At 51.6% G+C, this 24,320-nt stretch overlaps 9 protein-coding genes across 9 annotated transcripts; 6 read left to right on the top strand and 3 right to left on the bottom strand.

The window, feature by feature from the left end:
- Window positions 1-866: 866 nt before the first annotated feature.
- On the bottom strand, window positions 867-1,739 carry PtrM4_116710 (GTPase SAR1 and related small G protein; the record flags this gene model as incomplete). The annotated part of the gene is made up of 5 exons (XM_066108229.1): window positions 867-1,097; window positions 1,197-1,204; window positions 1,253-1,406; window positions 1,462-1,554; window positions 1,671-1,739. 5 exons carry the CDS (start codon window positions 1,737-1,739, stop codon window positions 867-869), a joined length of 555 nt encoding a protein of 184 aa, XP_065961414.1.
- A 605-nt stretch (window positions 1,740-2,344) lies between these two features.
- Window positions 2,345-3,278, bottom strand: PtrM4_116700 (DegQ, Trypsin serine protease, typically periplasmic, containing C-terminal PDZ domain protein; the record flags this gene model as incomplete). Its single annotated transcript, XM_001935032.1, has 4 exons — window positions 2,345-2,476; window positions 2,611-2,939; window positions 2,991-3,063; window positions 3,123-3,278. 4 exons carry the CDS (start codon window positions 3,276-3,278, stop codon window positions 2,345-2,347), a joined length of 690 nt encoding a protein of 229 aa, XP_001935067.1.
- A 735-nt stretch (window positions 3,279-4,013) lies between these two features.
- Window positions 4,014-7,202, top strand: PtrM4_116690 (Rho guanyl nucleotide exchange factor; the record flags this gene model as incomplete). Its single annotated transcript, XM_066108228.1, has 1 exon — window positions 4,014-7,202. One exon carries the CDS (start codon window positions 4,014-4,016, stop codon window positions 7,200-7,202), a length of 3,189 nt encoding a protein of 1,062 aa, XP_065961413.1.
- An 821-nt stretch (window positions 7,203-8,023) lies between these two features.
- Window positions 8,024-8,540, top strand: PtrM4_116680 (SBDS domain containing protein; the record flags this gene model as incomplete). The annotated part of the gene is made up of 3 exons (XM_001935030.2): window positions 8,024-8,187; window positions 8,273-8,396; window positions 8,484-8,540. 3 exons carry the CDS (start codon window positions 8,024-8,026, stop codon window positions 8,538-8,540), a joined length of 345 nt encoding a protein of 114 aa, XP_001935065.1.
- A 1,143-nt stretch (window positions 8,541-9,683) lies between these two features.
- PtrM4_116670 (SpoVK, ATPase AAA+ class) lies at window positions 9,684-11,390 on the top strand (the record flags this gene model as incomplete). The annotated part of the gene is made up of 1 exon (XM_001935029.1): window positions 9,684-11,390. The coding sequence occupies one exon, from the start codon at window positions 9,684-9,686 to the stop codon at window positions 11,388-11,390; it is 1,707 nt and encodes a 568-aa protein (XP_001935064.1).
- A 1,894-nt stretch (window positions 11,391-13,284) lies between these two features.
- Window positions 13,285-14,744, top strand: PtrM4_116660 (Mid2 domain containing protein; the record flags this gene model as incomplete). Its single annotated transcript, XM_001935028.1, has 3 exons — window positions 13,285-13,360; window positions 13,410-13,610; window positions 13,657-14,744. 3 exons carry the CDS (start codon window positions 13,285-13,287, stop codon window positions 14,742-14,744), a joined length of 1,365 nt encoding a protein of 454 aa, XP_001935063.1.
- A 456-nt stretch (window positions 14,745-15,200) lies between these two features.
- Window positions 15,201-17,197, top strand: PtrM4_116650 (F-box domain containing protein; the record flags this gene model as incomplete). Its single annotated transcript, XM_001935027.2, has 2 exons — window positions 15,201-15,243; window positions 15,300-17,197. The coding sequence occupies 2 exons, from the start codon at window positions 15,201-15,203 to the stop codon at window positions 17,195-17,197; spliced, it is 1,941 nt and encodes a 646-aa protein (XP_001935062.2).
- A 2,086-nt stretch (window positions 17,198-19,283) lies between these two features.
- Window positions 19,284-21,848, top strand: PtrM4_116640 (uncharacterized protein; the record flags this gene model as incomplete). Its single annotated transcript, XM_066108227.1, has 2 exons — window positions 19,284-19,326; window positions 19,447-21,848. The coding sequence occupies 2 exons, from the start codon at window positions 19,284-19,286 to the stop codon at window positions 21,846-21,848; spliced, it is 2,445 nt and encodes an 814-aa protein (XP_065961412.1).
- A 98-nt stretch (window positions 21,849-21,946) lies between these two features.
- PtrM4_116630 (uncharacterized protein) lies at window positions 21,947-24,049 on the bottom strand (the record flags this gene model as incomplete). Its single annotated transcript, XM_066108226.1, has 1 exon — window positions 21,947-24,049. The coding sequence occupies one exon, from the start codon at window positions 24,047-24,049 to the stop codon at window positions 21,947-21,949; it is 2,103 nt and encodes a 700-aa protein (XP_065961411.1).
- Between the last annotated feature and the right edge of the window lie 271 nt (window positions 24,050-24,320).

Raw genomic sequence — 24,320 nt, 5'->3', positions numbered from 1 at the left:
TTATGGCGTCTTCTCCTTCTTCCGTCTTGGGGGTCAACAAAGCGGGCGTTTGACGCGCACCACAGCGAGAGGGAAATCACGCTTCCTCGACATTTCCAATATTATGGCACACGCGATGTTCCCCCCACAGGGTCCGTTTGATCACATGTTTTGGCTCCATGAAATTTCGTATCATTACTGTTTGCTCATCACTGTCTATGTCTTGTCTTATCCTGTCTATTACTTTCGTTTTTCCCATCTCTAGTCTTCGTGTATAACGAGCCAAATGTCTTTTTCCCCATGTTGTCTAGTACTGGATAAGCAAGCAAGCGCCCGTTTCTCTTCGGGATGATCTTGTCAACGGGCGGTTTTGTAGTGAGTTTTCCTTTTCTTTTTTGCGCAACCTCCAAAGTATAAATTAGGAAAAGAACAAAAAGAAAGGTCATCGGAGTCACTGAGGGGCATTGATATACCCATATAATTATCTAATGAGTTGGCTGGGGAAAAGGTGGGTAAAAAAGGCAATTTCAACGATAACGAAGGATCATCTAATGCGACGGGCAAGTAGGAAAGGGAAAGCCAGGCTGACGATGGATGTTTGATCCACGCTGGTTAGGTAGAACCAAAAACGTCTTCATCGACGATAAATGTACCCATTGAACATGAGAACAGAATTGTATTTGATCATTTCGTCGAAACGCCGGCTATTCCAGCGCTCCATGTTGGATACCTCCCCAATCCTCCGCATGCTGCCCCGTTTTTGCCAAAAAAGTCCTAAGCTCTTGAAAGCTGCATATTCCTGCTTCTCCCAGTGTCGGGAATTGCATGTCGTGTCGTGTAACCCATTACAGTCCTAGCCGTGGCCAGGAGCGACCTCGTGACCGTATCTACAAATCGGCATCGTCCTCATCGGGAAGAGGCATCTGGGCGGCGTTCTCCATCTCCTGTCGGTACTGATCGAGCACAGCCTGGTCGACCTGAACCTCGGGAGGCGCGAGAGCCGGGGCGGCAACAAAGTCGAGCGTCTGGTTACCGACCAGTTTCCGGGCGAGCCAGAGGAAGGGCTTCTCGAAGTTGTAGTTGGACTTGGCGGAGATGTCGTAGTACTGGAGGTTCTTCTTTCGGTGGAAGGTGATGGACTTTGCCTTGACCTTGCGCTCCTTGACGTCGACCTTGTTACCAGTGAGGACGATGGGGATGTTCTCGCAGACACGGACCAAGTCACCTGAGAATGTTAGTCATGGGTAGCTAAAGGAATGCGTCGCAAACGTACGGTGCCAGTTGGGGACGTTCTTGTATGTGATACGCGAGGTAACATCGAACATGATGATACCGCACTGGCCATTGATGTAGTATCCATCACGGAGACCACCGAACTTCTCCTGGCCTGCGGTGTCCCACACGTCGAATTGAATGGGGCCAAGGTTCTGTTTGCTTTGTTAGTATGCCGTATCGGGCGAGTGGATCAAGCGGACAACGTACGGTGGTGAAGGCAAGCGGGTGGACTTCGACACCGAGCGTCGCAATGTACTTCTTCTCGAATTCTCCAGTCAAATGACGCTTGACAAAGGTCGTCTGTGGTTGAGCTGTTAGTCATGTGTTATCGCGTAGATATGCGGCTGCTCTCGACCGCGCAGCCGGCGCAATGGCCCAGCAGCGTATCGCGAGCGCAGCAGAATTTGGCGACTCACCTTTCCGGTACCACCGTCACCGACAAGCACGAGCTTGAAGGTAGGGACGGTGCTTGCAGCGTCGGCCATGATTTACTGTTGTGGCGGGGGGGGGGGGGGATGTGCTGTGTGTGTGGGAGTGGGAGAAGGGTATTGCGCAGAAGCTGTAGGAGCAAAAGTGTTAGTTGAGGTCGCACGGGCGATTTGAGCAAAAGGCGGTGGTGCAGACTTACGTTTGTGCAAAGAGTGGGGAAGGTTGCGGGCGTTTGTTGCTTCCAGAGGGGCAAGAAGAGGTTTTGTTGTGCACGCTGAAGTGTTGGCCCCGGGCGGTGTGGATCCCTTGGCGCCCTCACCTTCCGCAAAATTGACCTCAGCGGCAGAAGGCAGCGCTTTAGGCAGCCACAGGCTTCCACAACAACAACTGCCTGGCTGCAAACAAACGCTGGACCTTTGCTCGGGCAATCGGCACGTGATGCCGCGAGAAGATTCTTTCGCTCGATTCAAGTTTCATTTGTTCAAATAAAGACAAACGCCGGGTATCATGCAGTGCTTGTTGACCCAAGCCCAGTGCGCCACGCAGCAAGCGCTGTTTTCGCCCATTGCGCCTTATCCACACCAGCCATGCCGTGTTGTCGGTTTGGTAATTCTACGCCTGCTGTTGGTTTGATTGATAATGCTATGCCATACCAGATAAGCTACATGGGCAGCAAGTGGCAGCCCAAAAGCCCTCGCCCGCCCCAGTTCCGCCGTGGTGTGAGCTGCATCTGCACACTCTCTGCTGGTCCGCCCGATGCGTTGGGTCGCAGCGCCTTGACCGTGATGGGGATCTGTAAGTACATGTTAGCTGTCTGCAGACTGCCTTTGCCTTCAACACCTAGTGCACGCTGTGCATGCTGCGAAAGTCTGAGCCTCCGAGCGTCTCAAGTTTGGTCTTTTTGCCGGTTGCGGTAAGATGACGTACCCCCTCGTTCTGTGACACGGCCTCTGCCACGCGCGACAGCCTCTCGTGGTTTGTCCAGTCCACCCATCCAAACTTTGTAATGGTATCGCCCATCTTAAGTCCAGCTGTCTCGGCCGGGCTCCCTGCTACGACGCTGTTGACTTTTGCAAAGGGCGCCTCGAGAGCCGCAGGCGGTGCACCGAGCCCTGCATCCTGTGTTTGGCCGGCCGCGGGGTTGTTGGCTTGCTCTGCCAGGCGCGCGTGGTGCTCGTGGAGGCCCTTTTCGATGCGCGACATGAGGTCCTTGTAGTCGTTCTTCAGCCGTATGATGCGCGCCCGCGTTGTCCGTACTGCGAGGGATCAGCACCAGGCTCCTGTGGTGGGTGGCGCATACTACATACTTTGAGCGACATCAATGTCACTGCGCGGGAAGCCGTCAAAGGTAGTCAGGCCAGTGTTCATGTGGACGCCGTGCTATAGCAAGACATCAGACAACCAGATCGACACACGTGATTCATTGCATTGATGCGTACCGAATCCAGCACCTGGCCTAGGGCCTTGAGCTCTGCCTCTACTCGGTCTTTCTCGGCCATGAGCTCCTGCAGCGACAACTGCTCCTTGGGAATGCCATTGGAGTAGCCCGACGAAGTTGGGCCCGAGGAGACTGTCGGCGCGTGAATATCGTCCATGGCGAAAAATGTCTATCACTTGTCGCTGGCTGCTGCTGGAGCTCGGATTGAATGTGGGGTAGGAAAGCTTGAGCTGCGCGACCAGACGCGCCTTCCAGACACTGGTGCGGGGCAAAACCCGCCAGTCCAGTTTGGCTATCCTTCACTCACGCCATCCATTTCCATAGGGTCATGTCTAGGACCTCATGCCAGTCAGAGCGCGGAGCTTGAAACACCAAACCCATGGTCAGAATGGCCCGATGACTCGCTACATGCAGTCATCACCATCAAACATGGCCCTGTCCGAGTCGCCCCTGCCTTTAGATGCTCCTGCTACCGTCATGGTGACTTCGCGCCTACCAAACTATATATCAAAACAACGCGGCCACCATGCCCTAGTCGCGCCTCAACGACGGCTCACCACAAGCCTTCTTAGTGCAAAGTGTCCATGGCTCCCTCTAGTCTATGCCTCAAATTGCCCCGACTGGACCCTTCTCCCCAAAGACCGCCATTACCTGCCCAAGAGATCGCCGCCTGCTCGCACTGCCCATGGACCCTTCCCTGGACGTGTTTCTTCTTCGTTCATACATGTAGCCAGTAGTCATATCCGTCATGCCTCATCAAGCTCCTTGACGACTCTGCTGTTTTCAAGTCTTTCCTTCAGTCATCGTCGTTGGATGCAGTAGTATTTATCCCATGCCGTTCTAGTCGTCATACACGTCCTCGCCTTGTGTCGAGCCCATCACCGCCATTGACATGGCATATGTATTGTCCCTTCGGCCGCACAGCCCGCTCAAGCGTTCCTTCAGCGACAATCCGTACCTCAATGCCTACTCGCCCCCCAAGGATGCACTGCTCGCACCACTGAGCGACATCACGATTCGCAATGGCTCCGCCTGCTCGTTGTATACGCTCGGCGCAAATCGAACTGGAGACTGGACCCGCAGCACCGAAAACATGGCGCCCCTCACTTCTCAGTCGCTGCTCGACCTCGTCCCTGACAAGACTGGCTTTCCCTTTAGCACCAGGCACCTCGTTGAAGAACCGCGCAAGCGAAACTGCGGCCCCGACCGACCTCCACCGTCCTTTTCTCGGACAGCAGTACCGTCCTACCCATATGCGCGAGACTACCACAAACCACAGCATGCCTCGGCGCCTTCCTACGACAGCGAAAGCCTGCGAGAATCCATGGACGTTGATGAACACCATTTCGATGAGAACCAGTTTTTCAACCTTTACGAAGCCATAGATGTACCCCTGCCAATAGTTCGCTTTTCTGATAACACTAGTGGTGAATCACACGAGGTTGATCAGCTAGTGCCTGTCGCGGTTGCTGTTCCTTCGCAGCCGTTTCGGCGGTGGATGAGTACCTTGAAACGTCGACATGCCCAGCGCTGGAAGGATGATCTGCACAACGTACCTCGTTTGTCATTCGATACTACTGATGGCATCTCTGTTCTCTCTCCTCCAGCCAGACGGACGTCAGTGTCCATGTGCAGGACCTCGGACTCCATGTCGTCTTCGATGGATTACGTAACCGCGATAAAGACCGGTTCCATGACGGTTGGGAGCGCAAGCATTGCACCGCGGTCAGAAATTGGTCTGCATGGCAGGACCCGCGTATGTAACAGAAGCAGCAACTATTCGGATGTCCGCCGATCACTCGAGAGCCATTGTGGTGCGTTGGGGCCTGTACTTGACGAGAACGCATGGCTTCGATCACTACAGCGCCGCAAGGTCGTAGAGGAACTGATTTCCTCAGAAGAGAGCTACATTGCCGACCTCAAAGTTCTCATCAACGACTATTTTATGGTCCTTACGGCTCTTCCGACTCTATCAGGAAACACAAAGTCATCCATACAGCAAAACATCTCACAGATTCTACAACTCCACGAAGACCTGCTTGCGGATCTTCACGAAGCTGTACCTCAGGCCGATTTTACCAAGAGCGCAGATCAAGAGAGTTACCCAGTGACAAAAGCCAAGCACATCCGCTTCCACAGTGCCGATATCGTACCCGGACGCTTTGCCGAACACAGAGCCGCGAGAAGGCTTAGACATTCTCTGGAGATTGGGCGATCGCCAGATCGCAGACCAAACGGCTTGGTGACCGATACCGAGACGGCCGGAGACATTGCCAAGATATTCAACAAGCACATGAAGCGTTTCTTCACTTATGAAGAATATGGTGCCCATTGGACAACAATGTCACAGGATTTGACTACAATGTGCAAGGGGCTGCATGGCTGGCAAGAGTACGAGCGAGGTGTAGAAGCTTTACAAAAGGTAGTAGCTTCAGAGAATAATCGCGAGGCGGGTAGCAGGAAAGCACTCAGCTTTCCCGACCTCTTGATCAAACCCATCCAGAGGGTCTGCAAGTACCCCCTACTTTTTGATGATCTTTGCCGTCACACCCCCGTCTACGATGATCCGGAAGCGCACGCTGAGCTTGAGAAGGCCCTTTTTCGCCTGCAAGAGACTATTCGAGAGGTCAACAAAGCAAAAGACGATCCCCAAACACGACGATTGATTGAGATTACATGGCAGCTACAAGATCGACTAGCATTTCAAGAACAGAAGATATCGAAAGCTCTCGTCTTTCGACTGCTTGGGCATGTGCTTTTATGCGGTGCACTCCACGTGGCATACCAGACACCTGATCGCATTAAGGGTTCGTACTTGGTGTGCGTTCTGTACAAATCTTGTCTTGTACTTGCAACGGCTAGCCGGTTTCATTCGCCTTACACCGTAGTCGCCTCGATTGGGCTCGCCAATGCTAGCATCGAAGAGTCTAACAATGGCCGGGGTATCCAGTGCCACACTGCACCGCACACGTGGAAATTCGTCTTTGAACATGGGCATCGGTTACATGAACTCATCTTCAGTGCCTGCAGCTCGCAGGAAGAGGAGGTGTGGAAGACACAACTACGCGAACGTATTGTTTATGAAACACACGACTTCGTCGAAGGCCAACCTACCATGCAGGACATGTATACATCGATATCTCTAGATCTCAAGTCTCTTGGTCCTGTCTTTGGCCACGCGAACAGTCTAGTGCGACGCATGTCAGTTCATCGAGCGGCGACGCTGGGTTCGAAATCGAACATGAGCCAGGTGATTATCAAAAACACACAGTCACAGAAGTTGCCAGATGTGCCTCCCACATTCTCCCCCAGCATGATTACCCGATCGCAATCGCATCTCTCCACGAATCACGTCCCTACGCTGGCTCCTCGGCGCGCAGAGCGCATTCGCCTTGAGAGTCAGTTGGAAGACGTATGGACAAAGGACCTCCTGCCATTTCCCGGCATGTCAAACCGCAGAATGGAGAATCAAATCAGAGCCTCGGCAAATTCAGTGATGCGGAAGCTGAGCATGGCAAGCATCGCCAGCAACTTTTCTCGTCGGTCCCCTAGCCTTTCGAACACGAGTCACTCACGATCAGAAGATTCTTCTGGTAGCCGCGTTCACAAGGTGTCTCAGAGAAACCTACGAGCTCAATCGGCGACCGACCGAAGGCCAGCACCAGCAGTCGTGGACTTTCACACCGCACCAGCCGCATTTTTGCCAACCGACTTCGAGGTAGAGGACCCAAGACCCTCAAGCAGACGCCGACGTCTCGCCAACCGTGCGATAGGTTCAGAACATTCAAACGATAAACCTGCACCCAAGCCGAAGAAGACTCGTCGTCTTTCTACACATATCATCAACCTCCCACGATCTGAGTCGAGTAATCGAGTAGCAAAGAGGAGTATCTCCCATGGATCAACAGCATCTGCTTTGCACGCGCCAACTCCCTGTGTGGGTGTAAGAAGGAGTGCGGAGAACAGGAGGGTGAAGCGGGAAGAAAAGAAGGACCGCGAGCCGAGGCCTGAGATGACACCAATTACACCCTCGAAAAAGTTCTTTAAGAGCAAAAGCCGGATTTTTAATTTCTTTAGATGAACGCCATCGACTGACGTCAATTGCTGTCTTCGTTCACGGTACTTCTGGATGGTTGTTAGATGGATGCAAAGGAAGGTTCCATGTTATGAAGGTTATCACGACGTCACGAAGCTATCCTTGTGGTAATAGCAAGTATGAGACATGAATACTACGACCGAAACGACGGTGGCGATGCACAACATCATGGCGGATCAGCATTAATGCAAGGCACACCCGCAGCCTCGTTTGGGGGTTGGGGCTTGCAATCCATATGACGTCATCGGCTGGGGTTGGGCACGCGATCGCATGATGGAGGGGCACATTGCAAAAGACACGTATATTTGGATAGTAGCAATCAAATCATGGTTAGAGCGGCAATATGCCATGCAACGTGGCATTATTCTGGAATTGTAGGATCTGTGATCACAGGGCCTCGGCTTGCAACATGAGTGTTGTTGTTGTTGCTCCCGCACTTGTTCAAGCAAAACAGCAAAGTGAACACGATAGTCAAGACAGGCGCTCATGGAGCTAGAGATTAATGTTTCAGCATGAGCCTCCGTGCAGTCCGATCAGGCACAGTAAGAGGGAGGGCTTGCGAACCTTCTGCGTGTGTGTGCTTTACCTTGCTCCTAGTCCGAGCTTGGCTATGACGTAGGTCCGGTCAAAGCTCACGAGCTGTCGTGGAAAGCTAAATAGCCCCTCCAAAGCTTCCCCTCTATCGACACATCATCACCAAACCCTTTACCAGTCTCTCACGCTCCAAACACGAGATTCAGCTCCATCAACACCAAACACTACAACCTTTTTGCTTAACAAACGAAACAATACACCAATCCGCAACAATGGCCCGTGGAAACGTAGCTCAGACCCAGGTCTTCTACAAGGGTAGCTCAGGCGACCAATTCACCGTCTTCATCGAGAGCGAGGAGATGCTCAAGAAGTGGAGGGAGGACAGCAGCATTCCCATGACTGAGGTTGTCGCTGGATGGAAGATTCTGGTGCCTGAGTAAGTGGTTGTTCCTATGACGCCAGCCTGAGGTGTTTGGCAAAACAACAAGAACATGACAACTAACGATTATCTTCTATTGCAGGCACGGCAAGCAGGGTATCCTCAACACCGCGAGCAAGAGCCAAATGGAGAACGAGTTCGGCACCAGCAACGAGGACGACGTTGTCAAGAAGATCCTCAAGGAGGGATCTGTCCAGTCGAGCGAGGTTCGTACACACTGCAACCCTAGCTTTCCCCATCCACTGCCATCATACCTCATGCTTTACCGCAGCTGCTAACATGCATCTCCACAGAACTCTGAACGCATCGGCATCACCAACGAGTCCCAGGGCGGACGTCAAGCCCACTAAGCAGTGGTCTCTTCTTGTACAGAAACGACTCGACTTATTACAACTTCGACATGATATCACGATTTAGGGAAGATAGCAGGGGCGATTTGCTAGCCTGAAAGATTGGCTGGCGTCGCAGGGGCGTGTTCAGCTGGAAAGCTAGATTACGACGATGCCCCCAGATTTGATAGGCATTTACAAATGAAATGAATCTGTCTATCTGATGTTTGAGCAAATGTGGTGAATCTTTCTACTTGAGTCTTGAGAAATGCAGTGAATTTGGAAGCACAAAAATAGTGAGGCTGACGCATGCGTATACATTTGCCTTGGTGTCGTATACGCGGCCAAGATACCTGCGTATCCCATGTTTTACTCACCGCAGATCTTATCTTTCTACTCTTTCCTTCACTTGCATAGGCTGATCGCATAAACTGCAGATGCCTTGCACATCCCCCGCTACAAAGCTGGGTGCCTAGCCCGCCACTCCCACCAACGCGGGGAATAAAAACTGGTCCCCACATGTATGTAAGACTCAACGCAACGCACACCATCACATCCTCTGCCACTTCACTCCGAACCAAACACCGCTCCAACCATCTTTCGATCTCTGTGTATTCGCCACCGCTAGCCAGGCAGCCAGCCCATTCAGCGAACTAGTCCACCCTTGACCGTCCTTTGTATAGCTGGTCGCCGATAGTAGTAGAGAAGAGGCCGCACACGGCCAGCCAGTCGCACTCGCATAGAGTAAGGCGTTGTGTGCGGCCTGTGTCAAGGCTTTGCCTCTACTGCCTGGTTCTCTCACAAGATAGGCGGTGATGGGTAGGTTCGTTGGTGGTATGGCTTACGCGAGAAGCTGGAGAGTGCATTAGCGAGGCGGGGGTGATTGGTAGGATGTGAGAGGGTGTATGCATGGTGATGGGGTTGCTGCCTGGAGGGATGCTGGATGCGGATATGTTGGGTTGCGGCTGTGGAAAAGTGGTGAAGGCGATGATGATGTGAGGAGTATGAGGGGGTATATAAGGGTGTGTTTCCTGTCATTTTGAGTTTTGTGTTGGCAGAGATTTCAATATCTTGCATCCTACCTTCGTTGAAGAAAGGGTTGTTCATCCTTCGTGTCTGATAGTCATATCCTCCACCTCATTCACCCATCTGCATCCACCCAAAATGCCGGCAGCACGCACCCTCCTCTCCTCCACGACCAGCAAAAGAAATTACGTCGATCAAACGTTCGACGAACACTGCAGCGGCGACCGCGTAGAAACCCGCAACAAGGTCCTCACCTCACTCCGCAGCACCTACCCCGACTTCCACATCACGGAAGTCGACGAGGCAAAATGCTCTTTGTTCGAATTTGCAGCTGCGGATAAGGCGACGCTGGCGCTGGATGCCGAGGATGAAAAGTTCAAGGCGACGAGGAAGTGGGTTCCTGTTGGTGAGGGCGTGGAGAAGAAGATGCATCCTGGAGACTTGATTGATCATTATCGGTTTGCGCGATTTCAGTATATCTGGCAGGATCACGAGTTTATTGTTTACTACGTGACCTGGGCCGATATGCTCAAGTCAATGGATAAAGTGTTTTACATCCTGTACCCGCGCAGCTCTGGCAGTGTTGCAAACGGCCACTGTCCCGAGACCGATGCTTTGATCCTGGCAGCCGGGAAATGGACGTCGCAGCTACACTCCGAGATTTTCGTTTTCGACGACGGATGTTGGGACAAGAGTAAAGAACTTTGGAAAGCGGTGTCGGGATCTTCCTGGGCCGATGTCATTCTCAACCCCACCACCAAGCAGTCTCTCATCGAAGACGTGATGGGCTTCTTCGACAACAGGGAGTTGTATGCCTCGTACGGTGTGCCCTGGAAACGTGGCATCATCCTACACGGGGTGCCTGGTAACGGCAAAACGGTCAGTATCAAAGCGCTGATGAACGCGCTATATGCGAGGGAAGACGCCATTCCCAGTTTATACATCAAGAGTCTGAGCACACAGTGTAATACGGAGCAATATGCCATTTCCGAAATCTTCAAATTGGCACGCAGCCAAGCACCGTGTCTGCTCATATTCGAGGATCTGGATTCCCTGGTCAAGGATGAGACCCGGTCGTACTTTCTCAACGAGGTTGATGGCTTGGAGTCCAACGACGGTATCTTGATGATTGGCTCCACAAATCACCTGAACAGGTTGGATCCTGCGATTGCCAAGAGGCCAAGCCGGTTCGATAGGAAGTATCATTTCAAGATTCCGGAGTTGGAGGAGAGGAAGGCGTATGCCAAGTATTGGAGAAGCAAACTGGTAGGGAGAGAGGTCGAATTTCCCGAGGATGTTGTGGATGTTGTGGCAGAGATGACTGAGGGATTCAGTTTCGCCTATCTGAAGGAGTTGTTTGTTATGGCGCTTTTGGGGTTGGTGAGGGGGGCTACGGGCGAGGACGAGGATGTGAATGCCGAACAAGCTGCAGACGAGGATAAAGAGAAGGACAACGAAGAAGAGAAACCAGAAGAGAAGAAAGAAGAAGAGAAGGAGGAAGAGCTTTGCACATGCACCGCGAAATGCGCTACGTGCCACAAGTCCCTCCCCCCGACCACTTCATCCTCAGAGACAAAGAAGAAGACTGATGAGGCTGTCGAAGCAGACGAGGAAGCAGCGCTCAACAACATGGTGCTGCCGACCGTGGAAATTCCGGCACACCTCAAGGACAATGTACTGCTCAAGGTGATCAGGCACCAGATTCGTATCTTGCATGCGGAGATGGACAACACCAAGGAGGAAAACTGGCCAGGTGAGAAGACAAGTGTCAAGGGCGGTAATTCCAATGCGGAATTTGCGCAAGCGATAGCGAGGGCAAGGAGGAGGAGAGCAAGGATGTGTTAGGTTCGTGAGGATGATTTGAGTCAAGTATTTCCTAGATGTTAGTCGGCTTGCTCTTTCTAGAATGATAGATGCTATCCCTGAGCAAACAAAGCACAGCTGTTCCGAAATTGTATGTGTACGTTGTAGATTACGTCTCCAAGCGACAGCTATAGTATAACATATCGTTGCCAAGTGAATACGGTGGGAGATGGTGTATCTGGCCACCTTGGCATAGCGTGCAATCTAGATAGGAATTTAGAGGCGATATGGCCGGATACTCGGCTAGACTTCGCAGTCACTCAGTGTAGATGTAGATCCCAACGACTGGGATCTAATCATAGTAGAATGTAAGACGCTAAAGGGCCGATAACTTAGATGGAAAGATGCCGACTATCTGCGTGTAGCTTAGCTGTTGGCAAAGCTTCGGTGTGCTTGGACGCGGTGACATGCTGGTAACACGTGCGTGAGGCTGCTGTTCAAATGTTGACCGTTGCCGGAAAAGAGTCGCGAAATTCTGGGATCAGGTGGAATTGATTCGCAGTCTACAATATATGTATCACGTCACTTCCAAGATGACAACTCGGGGTAAGTCATGTCCGGTAGATCAGCTAGTGTGGAGCGTCGGAAGATTACCGAGGCGAAGACGAGCACCGCATGTAGCGTATGCGAGGCGAATAAGAAGAAACAAAAACAGTTAGCATGGTAAATCAAAAAGTGCATAAATGTGAAAAGTCCTGACGCAGGGCAAGACGCCGTCCCACGACAGAGGCAACAGTGCACGAGGCTGAGTACCTAAGTCGGTAATTAGTAGCTTCGGCGGTGCGGGGCTGGAAATAGAAACTTCTCTTCAGTCGCCCGCTCCGTGCCACCAACAACGTCATTCGTATTCTCCCCAATTGCGCCGCGATACGGAGCGAAGCGGTCACTGCTGCTGGCGATCAACGGGACGTGCCCCTGGTCGCTTCCTTCGCTGGCAGGTGAAATGAGGGGGAAAAAAGTAATGGCGCCGCGGAGCTGAGTAAGGACAGGAGGTGTCAGCTACCGGTCCCAACGACGCAACTGGAGTTGCTTTGGAGCAAGACAGGGCGGGCGGTGCCATCCCGTGCGACTTGTACGCCAGAGAATAATATAAGAGACGGATAATGCCATGGTTCACAACTACGCCTGCCAGTCGCAGCGGGCTGCGCCGAGAAAGCCGGTTTTGCGCTCCAGGCATGATGCTTTCTGCTTTTCTGGAGGTGCCGATCGCTCGTATTGCGATATGCTTGTCTACTCACTTGGTCAGTCGTCGGTGTGTGTGAGATTGCATTGAAACTCAGGTTCCAGTAGCAGTGTCAAAGTGGTCTGTTTGCATTCTCGACCGCATTGCAAAGCAGCGCGCTCGTTTCAAGGGGAACTTGGAGCAATGGATCGGCTTGGTTGGTACGACGTTTGATGGCAACTTCAGAAGGATACGCGGACCCACATTTCCGGTTGTGGCAAGTGCAAGGGGACAGTATATCCGATGACCTCACCGTGACTGCCAGCCGTTCGGTCGCTAAAATGGGCGGACGGTAATGCAACCGAGACAAAGTGCATTTTTCATTGGTGCGGTAGCTCAACGTTTGCTCGCCTTGGCCGCCATTTGCCTGTATATCCATGAGAGTCAGGGCAATCGCCGTCGCGCAAACTCGTGTGTGATCATCTTGCAGTGCGCTCTCTCCCGTCTCTCATCGCGTCTCCATCTTTGCTACTATCACTGTCACCTGGTCTCTCATGCTTGGGGATTTACAATTACTTTCCACCACCATTCGCTCTCACTTCGGATCAACTCAGCGCGGTTAATAACCGCTTCCCCACGAATTGCGACTCTGAGCTAGTATCCATTGATGTGTTTGCTGTTCTTTTGAGCAAGGGACCCTCAACACAGGACAGGATGCCCACTACATTCGTGTGGGTGCGCGCCGCTGCCCTGGCTGCTCTTGCGACACAGGCTGCTGCTCAGCAATGCTGTATGTTATGTCTTATCTTCGCGAATGAGCCTCAACTGATCGACGACAGACTATCCCAATGGCGAAAAGGCTCCAGATACAGAGAAGCCCTGCTCGTCAGGAAAAGGTGCTACGGCTTGCTGTCCAGACAAGTGGGAATGTCTCGACAACGGCCTATGTCACTATCCTGCCGACAACCTCTTTGGTAGATATAGTTGCACCGACAAGAATTGGAAGGGTGATGGCTGTGCCTCCAACATGTGTACCTATGGTAAGAATGTCGCTCTATCAATCCAAGCATTGCTAAACGATAGCAGATATGAAAGCTGGCGGCGGAGAGTCGATAACACAGTGCTCAAATCATGACGACCAATGGTGCTGCAACGCAGACGCTCAACACGTAAACTGCTGCCAGGAATCGCCCTCACCACGACCCTTCTTCGCGCTCAAAGACGGCTCGGCATATGCGACCATTGGTGGCCAGATTGCAATGAATGCGCCGGACCTAGCCGACATTACTGGCCTAGCATCAGGCTCAGGTGGTGGAAGCTCAGCACCACGGACATCGGCACCAGCATCGTCGAATAAACCCTCTTCTGCTGCCGCAAACCCCCCTTCCTCTGCCGGTTCTGCCAAGGAAAACTCGGTTTCGACAACGGCCACACCATTCGTGTCCGTCTCTGCCAGTGTCTCTTCAGGCTCGGCCGGAGTAGTCACTGTCCCAATTACTTTCTATGTTACGCCAACGTCGACTGCTACCGCTGCTGGATCCAACGCCAGCTCAAGTGAATCAAATTCGAACCTCGGTGTCATCATTGGCTGCGCAGTGGGCATTCCCCTTGCGCTCGCCTTGTTGGGCATCATCTTCTGGATGCTGCGCAAGCGCCATCAACAAAAGGCCAATCCCTACAACGATGTAGCCGACGCTGATGGCGATAATGGAGGCTTGATCGGCGGCGCAGCAGGCAAACTCAGCAAAAAGGAGACATTCCGTAACTCGGCGCCTGGAACTGCCGAAATTGATGGTAATCCCGTAGGTGCTGGACGGCCCATTTCCACAGTCAAAGGCCACGCAGAACTTGCATCCGGAAACGGCTTCCAACCAGGACAAGGTACACCGTACGGACCAGATGCAGTTGGTATCGGCGGAGGAAATGGAACTGGCCACCCGGACCGCAACACTTGGGGCAGCGTACCGCCTCAGTATTCGCCAGCGCATAACCAGACCACCTTCAACCAGTACGAAGGGGCGTCGGAGCTGGACGGCACAAGCGTTATGCCGGCCATCAGAGAGACACCAGAAGCCCCACAGCAGTATGTCGCATATAGGCCACCACAGCCCACAGCTGAGATGTCGACGGTTACAACACCACCCGAGGATCTGGAGAAACAGGTACAGCGGTAGACCGTCTTTACTGTGGGCATTTTCGGAGTACATAATACCGGCATATGTAACAGCCGTCTTCAGGCTTTTCTTTTGAGATGTATGACATATTTTACGCGGACATGTACATATAATGACGGGGCGTTTTGCCTTCGAACAGGAGCGGTTATACCAATTTCATCTGTTCAATTTATCCGATTTTTTCTTACTGATTTTATGACGGTATACTGAAGGTGTGCATATAGAAATGACATGGGGGAGCTGAGGGCGGAGAAGGGCGGTGGCGGTGAGGGGGGAAGGGCGGCGAGTCATGCGCACTCGGCATGTCAGCCCTGTCGCCCTCAAACGCAGAGCGACGGTGGTCATTGAAGTCGAGATAACGGCATCGTATCCGCCATTGTTCGCTCTTTCGCACACATTCACAACCTTGCGCTCTGCAGTACGCTTCATCACAACGTTCAGTATCACTCAAGCACCATGCAGCACCTCCCCGACGAGCTCATTCTCCACATCATCTCATGTAGGTACCCCGAACCCTGTGATGACATGCGACCCCACCCCTAACCAGACCTCCAGACCTCGAGCCCTCTGAACTCGTCAACCTCCAACACGTATCGCGCCGCCTTCTGGAGATATCTCGCGACAACAACCTCTGGAAGGCCCTATGCTTTTCTCATTCGGCTGCCGAGCGCCGTCGTCGCCGTCTCGAATTGTCGACCGATATCGACCCGCGACTCGCTGAGTTGATACGCGCCGCTGATACCCTCTCGAATACATTTGATACCTCAGTCCACAATGCGGACGCGCCGAGTGCAGAGGCGCAGCAGGAACGCAACCGCGAGAAGAGGAGGCAGGCTCTGCTTGCGAACTGGGACCCGAGCTATCCTGACGAAAAGGTCAACTGGTACCAGGACTTCATACAGCGACATGCGGAACAGCAGATTAGTTGGTTCCAAGACGTAGGAAGCGATGAGAAAGATGAGCGTAATATTAGACGCGAGGCCACTGGTGCGGGCATACTCTTCGATAGCGACGGTCTCGCAGACAAGCTCGTTGCGCCACTCGACGACGGAAGTATCAGCATCTGGGACGCTGCAGCAAGCAGCGAGCAACAAGGAAAACTGGTGGCGAAGAGCAATGTGGGACTTTTGCCAGGGAAAGGCTCGGATCTGGATTACAATACGCGACTCACGCAGAGCCAAGCCATCATGACGGAAACGGGCGCAGTGGAGTGTGTGAGTGTCGACAGCAAGTTGAAAAAGGGCTTCTTCGCTGTGCAAAACGTATTGAACGAGGTGGATCTGAATACACTCCAAGTCGTTTCAAGAACGCCATATCCATTCCCCATCACCGCTCTCTCGGAAGCACACCATAGAACGCCATTGACAGTCGGCACCAACTGGACTCTCCACTTGCACGACACGCGCAAACCTCCCCAGCCTCCCGCCTCTGTACGTTGCGAACTCATCGGCGGCGCGACTGACACCTCCTTTGCACGCCTCGAAACTGGCGACTTTGGCGGCCACGTCTCGCTCTCACAGCCCGGCGCGCTATCCATCTTCCACCTACCCACAGCCCGCGAATGGGATGGCAACGGCGATATCTGGGTCGGCGGCCGCTTCACAAGCATGCTAAACTTCGACCGTCGCGCCTTTCCCCGCCTCCGCGGCACCGTACACTCCGGCGCTCGGCTGTCATGTATCACAGCTATACCGTACCCCTTTGTACCGCATGACCTCCGTCTAGGCCGGCCTTACGCACCACCCAGTCTCCTTCGCGAAGTCAAATCTACGCCAGGCTACACGTTAATCACAGCCGGCGAATACAAAGGCAAAGGTTCACTCGAGTTGTACGGTCTATCAACCGATCCCGCTCACTCCATCAATTCGAGTGATAGCCGCACGACGCGGAACCAAAAGGCGTACTATCAGAATCGCCAAACGGCTAGTAGTTCGAAACTACTGTCTGTGGCGCCACATGGTACGCGTCTTGTTTTTGCAGATGGTGATGGAAATTTGAAGTGGGTGGAGCGTGATGGTTCTACACCAGTTCGTCAGTTCAACATCAATGACTTGCAGCGCGGTGGCGATGGTAACACTCACGCTGCCACTACCTCTACCCATCAAGCCGGTCTCGTTAATGCAGAGTCTGATACTGAAGCGGGATGGGGCGGCGATATCGTACAGAAGATTTTACCAACCGTGACGTCGTCGCTGGTGACACCGTTTGTACCTTCCGACCATACTGTGGGAGGTAACCTGGTCCTGTGGACTGGAGACGGTAAACTGGGTATGCTTGGATTTGGGCGCGAGCCGCCGTTTGGTGGCAAGGATGTGTTTGAGGATGCGTTGGAGGAGCAGGTTGGAGATGCGGCCGGGGAGAGGGTTCGGGAGAGGGAGTATACGGCAGGGATGAGGAGGGCATTGGAACAGCAGGCTAGGGAGTTGCGGTGGTTGAGGGGGTATGGGTTGTAGGTTTGTGAGGGGGGAATAGAGGAGGTGGGTGATTAGAGTTTAAGAGCTTTTTTCCATTCTTGTGAGTGATTGTACTGCGTAGGAGATACAATGTTTACCTCGTTTGGGTAGTGATGGGTTCACACGTGCCATTGTTGTGTACTTGAGCTTAACGTCTTGGAGCAAAACTTTTAGCACCCAATATGCTTGGTTTGAGGTGACGCAATCATTGTGGGTATGGAAGCAATCATCCGGATGATATATAAGACCTGATACCTCTAGTGTTGTCGAGGGCTGGGTCACATATAAGACTCAACATCTCTATTATTATGGAGGGTTATGGTGCTATGCAGTGATAATAACCTGGTTGAAATCTGTCCTTTAGGACTTCTATCTTTACAATTTGCATCTGTTCCGGCTACATGTAGCGCTATATGACTGTCATGAGATAAGAAAAGAGTAAAGTGTCTAGCGTTTCCTATAACCCACGTGCACGTCATTCACCTACCTGTACATCATAATCTGCGCGCAATCTGACGCACAGACCAGCTCTTGCCTCCTAGGTATATAATCTATCAGCAACCTTGCCTTGCACTTCTTAGCAATAAATAAGGTTCATAAATTGAAGATCCAGATGTGGACCTCGGGAACTGATGGATCCTCTTCCATGGTCTCTGAGCACTCTTTATCTCTTCTGCAACTGCGGATCAATGTAGTCACAGCAATGATGGACCGCACCTACCTGGAAGATGACTAGCCGCTACCCAACTTCTAGGTCAATGGTCTTGGACAAGTCGTAGAGATTGAAGAAATCATTGAAGATAGCGGGGAAGCTTGGGAACCCGCCCGGACTCGCCATCTAACCGGGAAAGACATGTATACTTCCTAAAACATTCCCTTCGTGATTCGAACTCCAAGCCTTTACCATTCAGATGGAAACGAGAAAATGTTCTAGCCCACCTCCTGCATAGCTTTAACTCACCTCCTTTCTTTCAACTAACCAGACTCCGCAACAATCAATCGATTGACATGATTGATTCCTATATAGGTTAAAGAATTACTTCATTAGGCAGCCTTTAACCTAGATAGGAATCAATCATGCCGATCCGATTGATTGTTGCGGAGTCTGCAACTAACCTTGAGCTTGTAGGTTTTTGATATATTTTCCTTCTGAGATCAAGCGTAAGCCTAATTGAAATTGCAGTATACCCGCGCCTCCGCAGTTAATATGTGAATGCTTGGATTTTTATTGCCGTCTTGATAGCAGTGATCGGAATGGTCTGGTCTGGTCTGGTCTGAGGGTACAGACCAGACCAGACCAGGTGCTTACATAAGGACCGGTCCGACCAGACCGGTCCGACCAACAAGACCGCCAAGAATGAGGCTGAAGCAAAGAAGGAAGCCGAGGAAATGTGTTTTACTACTGACTGTCAATCTAGTCGTCTTCGTTCTCACTATCCTCGATATCGCTGTTCCCCTCAGCTTGGGGCTTTCCATACCAGGCCCGGAGACACTCGCACGCTTCTATAATATCTGCCTTCAGCCTACCACGGCGATCGACGATAGTAAGCTTCGCGCTACTAAAAAGACGTTCGCATTCATCCGACATAGGCGAGATCGCAAACATGTCTAGAGCGAAGCGAGCGAGATCTCGTTGGGAGTCGTAGCGAGATAGCCAGTACGCAATAGCCTCATTGCAACCTGCCTCTTCGTTATCAGACTTTCCAAAAAGCAAGTTGACTTGGATTACTTGCTTGACTTGCTTGGTTTAAACCAAGCAAGCAAGTCAAGTAAGAGCTGGGCAGCTAAGCAAGCAAGTCAAGTCAAGATACTTTGCTTGCTTGGCTTACTTGGTTTACTTGGTTGTTTTAGCGTTACTGTGATGAGGGTGCTAAAACTGCTGTACGGTAGATGTCGCGATGGTTTTGAAGTGTTGCAGTTGCCTCGGTTGAGTCCCAAACAGGCTAAGCGGCTATCAAATAACGTTAGCCTTAGTCTAGCGCATTGCTCCAATCTCGACGTACGCCTGTCTAGAAGCCTATCGCAATGCAGTATCCCCTATAGCAACGCGTTTTCCAGTGATTTATACTGCCCTGATACCCCCAATATGGCCAAACGTCGCCTACCACAAACTTCTGCTCGGAGCAAACGTACGAAAGTAGCCGCTGCCACCAACAACGTCGCCTCAACTCCTGAGGCTTCACCTGAGCCTGCATCTAAGCCTGCATCTAAGCCTAGACCTCAGCGTCGATCACCTCGCAAAACCCTAGCTGCCGCAAGCCAGGCTAACGCCTCGCCGCCAATACCTACCTTCGAGTTGCAGTTCTTAGAGTCGCAGGCGGAGGCTGAGATTGTCGCGCCCACCGAGGGCAGCCGAGCTGGCACGGTGGCTACAACTGAGGCTGGAGAGGGTGGTCAGGATGAGACAAACAGCGCACTAGTTGAGAACTTTGACGGCATTGACTGGGCACGTTTACCTGATTTTATCAAGCCATTGGCGCGTTCTAAGCGCCCAAAAAGTTGGATCTTTCAGTATGGCTACCGCGTTGTTGAGCGCCATGCTACATCTCGAATCTGGTTTGTGTGCAAGTACTGCCATGTACACAAAACTATCGACGCTGGCCGTGGTGGTTTGTTTAACATTACTCAGGCTACAACCTCAGCAGCCACCCATCTCAGCCAACCAAAGCCTGGCCACAACCTTACGAAAGATGGCCCAAAGTTAGCGCAGAGAGCTCGAGGCCAGCTGTCGTTGCGGCAAGCTTTTGACGCTGGTTTAGACGTACAACAAAACACTGCTAACGCGTTTGGAAACTTCGACGTAGAGGGCTTTCGAACAGCCACTGTCATGTGGCTTGTTAACCGAAACCACCCGCTCAGCGAACTTACGACGCCTGATTTTAGAGAGATGATGAGATTTGCCAACCCAGAGGCAGAGGCAGCGTTGTGGGTAAGTAATACCAGCGTTTCTACCTTTGTGATGAGGTTGTTCCGGTCTATACGACCGCAAGTTATCGACACCCTGTCAGGCTCAGTAAGCAAAATACACGTAAGCTTTGATGGCTGGACAACAAAGGGTGGTAAACGTGGCTTCTTTGGAGTAGTCGCTCACTTTGCCGACGCAGCTGGAATAATACGAGACTTACCAATCGATCTGCCTGAGCTCGCTGGCGCCCACACCGGTGAGGCTATTGCCAAAGCTATCTCGACGACGCTCTCAGCATACGGAATAACAAGCGACCGATTAGGCTATTTTGTACTCGACAACGCTACCAACAACGACACTGCGATCGCCGCGCTCGCGCGCGAGTACGAATTTGAGTCCGCTCACCGGCGCCTCCGCTGCAGTTGTCACACGCTTAACCTCATCGGCCAGGCTATTATATTTGGCACCAACAAAGACGCCTACGGCAACACTCAAGAGCAGTACAATACCGAGGAGCAGTATATGCGAGAGTGGCGGAAAGATGGCCCTATTGGAGTGCTAGTTGACGTCATCAACTATATCAAAACGCCGCAACAGTACGAGCTTTTTCGTGGCTACCAGCGCCTTGCCAACAACAACCTGCCTGCTGAAGGGCGTCTCAAAGTACTCGAGCCAGTCAAGCCTGTCGTCACTCGCTGGAACTCATACTATGCTGCTTTTGAGCGCGCTACCAAGCTTCAAGCCGCGTATAACTTGTACGCTGAGCATCATATCAATAGGGTTATCCTTGAAGATGCGCACGCTGCGCAGCGGAATAATAAGCGGCCCGACGCCCCAAACTGGATGAGATCAACTGGGCTCCGAGCTGCTGACTGGGCGGTGATTGCAGAGTACCAGGACTGCTTAGAGCCGCTCAAGTACGCCACAAAACGCCTCGAGGGACGCTCTAAGGATGGCAAATACGGCGCAATCTATGAGGTTATACCCGTTTTTGAGTACGTACTCAGCAAGCTTGAGGCCCGGGCGCGCCCGTTCGAGCACGTCGACTTCAACGCTCATGCCGAGGCTCCAGAGGATCACCTCAACGTCAACCTCCGCGCCGCGTGGAGCAAAGCCAACGACTACTACAACAAGCTCGACGACTCGCCCGCTTACTACGCCGCTGTTTGCCTACACCCGTACTACAAGAACTACTGCGATGTGGCGTGGGCAGACAAAGCTGATTGGCTTACTAGTGCCAACGCGTCGTTCCAACAGCTTTGGGCGGCATACAAACCTCAACGAGCACGCCAGCGGTATACAACTGCGCCGAGTAGCAACAACATAGACGAGGCAATTATTGCTATACTTAGCCGCAACAATGACCGAGAGGCTCCACTTGACGAGTTTGAGCGCTGGAAAACACAAGAGCCGCAGTGGACGCAGGAGCAGTACAACGCAGATGGAAATCCTGTCCAATACTGGATACAACTACTGCCGAAATACCCGCATTTAGCGCAGTTTGCAATCGATATCATGACTATCCCAGCATCAAGCAGCGACTGTGAGCGCCTCTTCAGTGAGCTTGGCGACCTTCTTGAACCTAAACGACGTGCTCTGGGCAGTGAGCTACTCGCAGCTCTTCAATTAGTAAGGTCATGGGTGCGAGCTGGTTATAAACCGTACAACTGTAGCGAGGCTAAGCTTTCAGATGAGCAGCTTGTAGGAGATTACAACATACTAGAGTGGAACACTGAGTTTTGGTAATTTGTATGTAGCTCAATCTCTTTGTAGTAGTCAAGTAATCCAAGTACTTGCAAGTAATACAAGCAAGTCAAGCAAGTAAAAAAATCACCCCAAGCAAGTCAAGTAAAGCCTATGTTTGAACCAAGCAAGTCAAGTTTAGAGCGGTGACTTGCTTTACTTGCTTGTTGGAAAGTCTGTTCGTTATGAAGCCGGTCAGTAGAGATGTATTGTTCATACAAATCAGTTGTAGAAACTGGAGCGTCTATTCGAATGCGCTTATGTTCCCGCTGGCGATCAAATGCTGGGTCAGGATCTCTCTCCTTCCTGGCTGGTGGTGGCAGCATCTCGACAGGGTACCTTCCCTTATACTCTGTCTCCCAGAGATGCTTCACCGCTAATTGTGCGTTTTCAAACCACCTCTTCTTCTCTTCGTCGCCATGAAGAACCCACTCTTGCCTGAACCATCCCCACTTGCGATATGGATCAAGGATTTGAGCCGCATAATATGCCGGTGGAAGGTCAGTATCTTCAGGGAATCGATTTTGCCAATTCAGCTGCTGATTGTTATAGTACTCAACGCACTTTAACCAAGCAGCATCAGCGCAGCCTTGAAGGTACTTCCATGTAAAGTTGTTATCGTCCTCAGTGTGGATGTCGTGGTAGTGATCCTTCGTCTCGCTTATCTCCCGGAGAAGGCAGTCCAAAGTTGAAAACCAGTCCGCAAGTGACGTCTTCTTACCTTCAGAAAGCAAAGTTGCAGCATAGAAGTCTTTGAGAGCGAGTTCAATCTTTTCAAGCTCAAACCAGTGCTGTCCATCAAGCTTAAAGTTCGCGATCCCTACGGAGCCCTTTCCAGGTACATGACGAGCCGAGAAGAGCTCTAAACGTTCTCGAACATTTAATGCACGTGTAATCGAATAAAACCATGAGTTCCAGCGGGTCGAGTTGTTCTGGATAAGCTCAAGCCCGTCGAATTGCGAAAGATCTCCGCCGATAATAATTGTAGCAAACTCCTCACGCCGTTGTGGAGTAAGCCTGATGTATCGCACCAGGTTGTGAAGACGACCCAAACATCCGAACTTCTTCCAGAGCTCTTCCACCTTCGTATAGTCGCCACGTTGATGATGCTTCTCCAGCTTCGCAAGATACTTCTCACAGTTTCGCCCCATAAGGAACGCCTGGCAACAGAGGTTGATGACATGGCCCAAGCAACGCAGCCGGCGATGACGACGTTGTTTTGACTTCATCCATGGGCAGAGATCCTTGAGTATAAACTCAACAGCGGTATCATTTGCCGAGGCATTATCCAGCATAAAGTATCCAATCTGATCTCCGCTAATGTCGTATTCTTCCAGCAATTCAAGGACCACCGATCCAAGATTCTCTCCAGTATGTTCGCCGTATATACGTCGCATACCTAAAGCGGTAACACGTCGCATGCCGGTAGTATCAATCCACATAGCGACGACGCCTAGGATAGCGTAAGGGTTTGGTGAAGTCCAGAGATCAAAGGAGATAGAGATCCTACTCCGTGAATGGTGTAGGTCCTCCCTAAGCTGTTGCTTCTTCGATATGAATGCATTCATTACCCAGCTTCGGATAGTCTTCGCAGCCTTCGGGAGGTGGTTGAGTAGTGCCGGATTTAAAAAGAGGAGTAGTTCACGAAAGTACTGGTTCTCTAATTGAAAGAAGGCGATATGGCAGTACACAATCCAACGAATTAGAAGCTCTTTAAACTTCTCTACTGACTCCTTCCAGAAAAAGATGCTGGAAGCAGCCCCATCCTTTTGCTGGTCGATTATAGACTTCCGTACAGAACCCTTTCGCTTGATGCCACTCTGGGGATCAATCTGGTGCTTCTGTTCCAGGTGATTCCGGATCCTAGAAGTGCCATTGATGACAAACAACTCTTGCTTGCTCTTCCCAACCCTGCACTCATGGCAGTAATACACCTCTTTCTTATCGCTATCTCGAATGTATTGGAGTCCGTACTTCCAGATGTGTGATGTACCTTGACGGAAATCCTTCCTTGCAATTATTGCACGTTTCACGTACGTGATACCGCCCTGCACGAACTCATCTGGAGATTCGTGATATTGAATAGGAGTGGGTGATAGTATAGGGGTGGGTGATGACGTGGGGATAGGAGATGGAGTAAGAGACGTTAAATCTAGTCTTATAATATTCGATGGGGACGGTGAGGTTGGTGTTGAAGGCTCCATAACAATAGTATATAAGTAGGTTGTTAAGGACTTGATTGTTCTATGTAAGTAGAAGACTTACCTTGATCTTAATGACTCATATTGTGCTAAATTTTCTGGCTAGATTAGTCTAAGATCTAGTCACGTGGACCTATTTATAGCCGGACCGGTCCGATCATCTAGACCGGTCCGACCACGGTCTCAAAAAATCGCCAGACCAGACCAAGTCTTGGCGGTCTAGACCAGACCAAGACCAAGTCAGACCAGACCATTCCGATCACTGCCACATAGT

The sequence above is a fragment of the Pyrenophora tritici-repentis genome, chromosome 6 (assembly GCF_003171515.1).
Source record: "Pyrenophora tritici-repentis strain M4 chromosome 6, whole genome shotgun sequence".
NCBI classification, from domain to species: domain Eukaryota; kingdom Fungi; phylum Ascomycota; class Dothideomycetes; order Pleosporales; family Pleosporaceae; genus Pyrenophora; species Pyrenophora tritici-repentis.
Note: the sequence above shows the minus strand (reverse complement) of the source record. Positions and strands in the feature narration are given on the sequence as shown.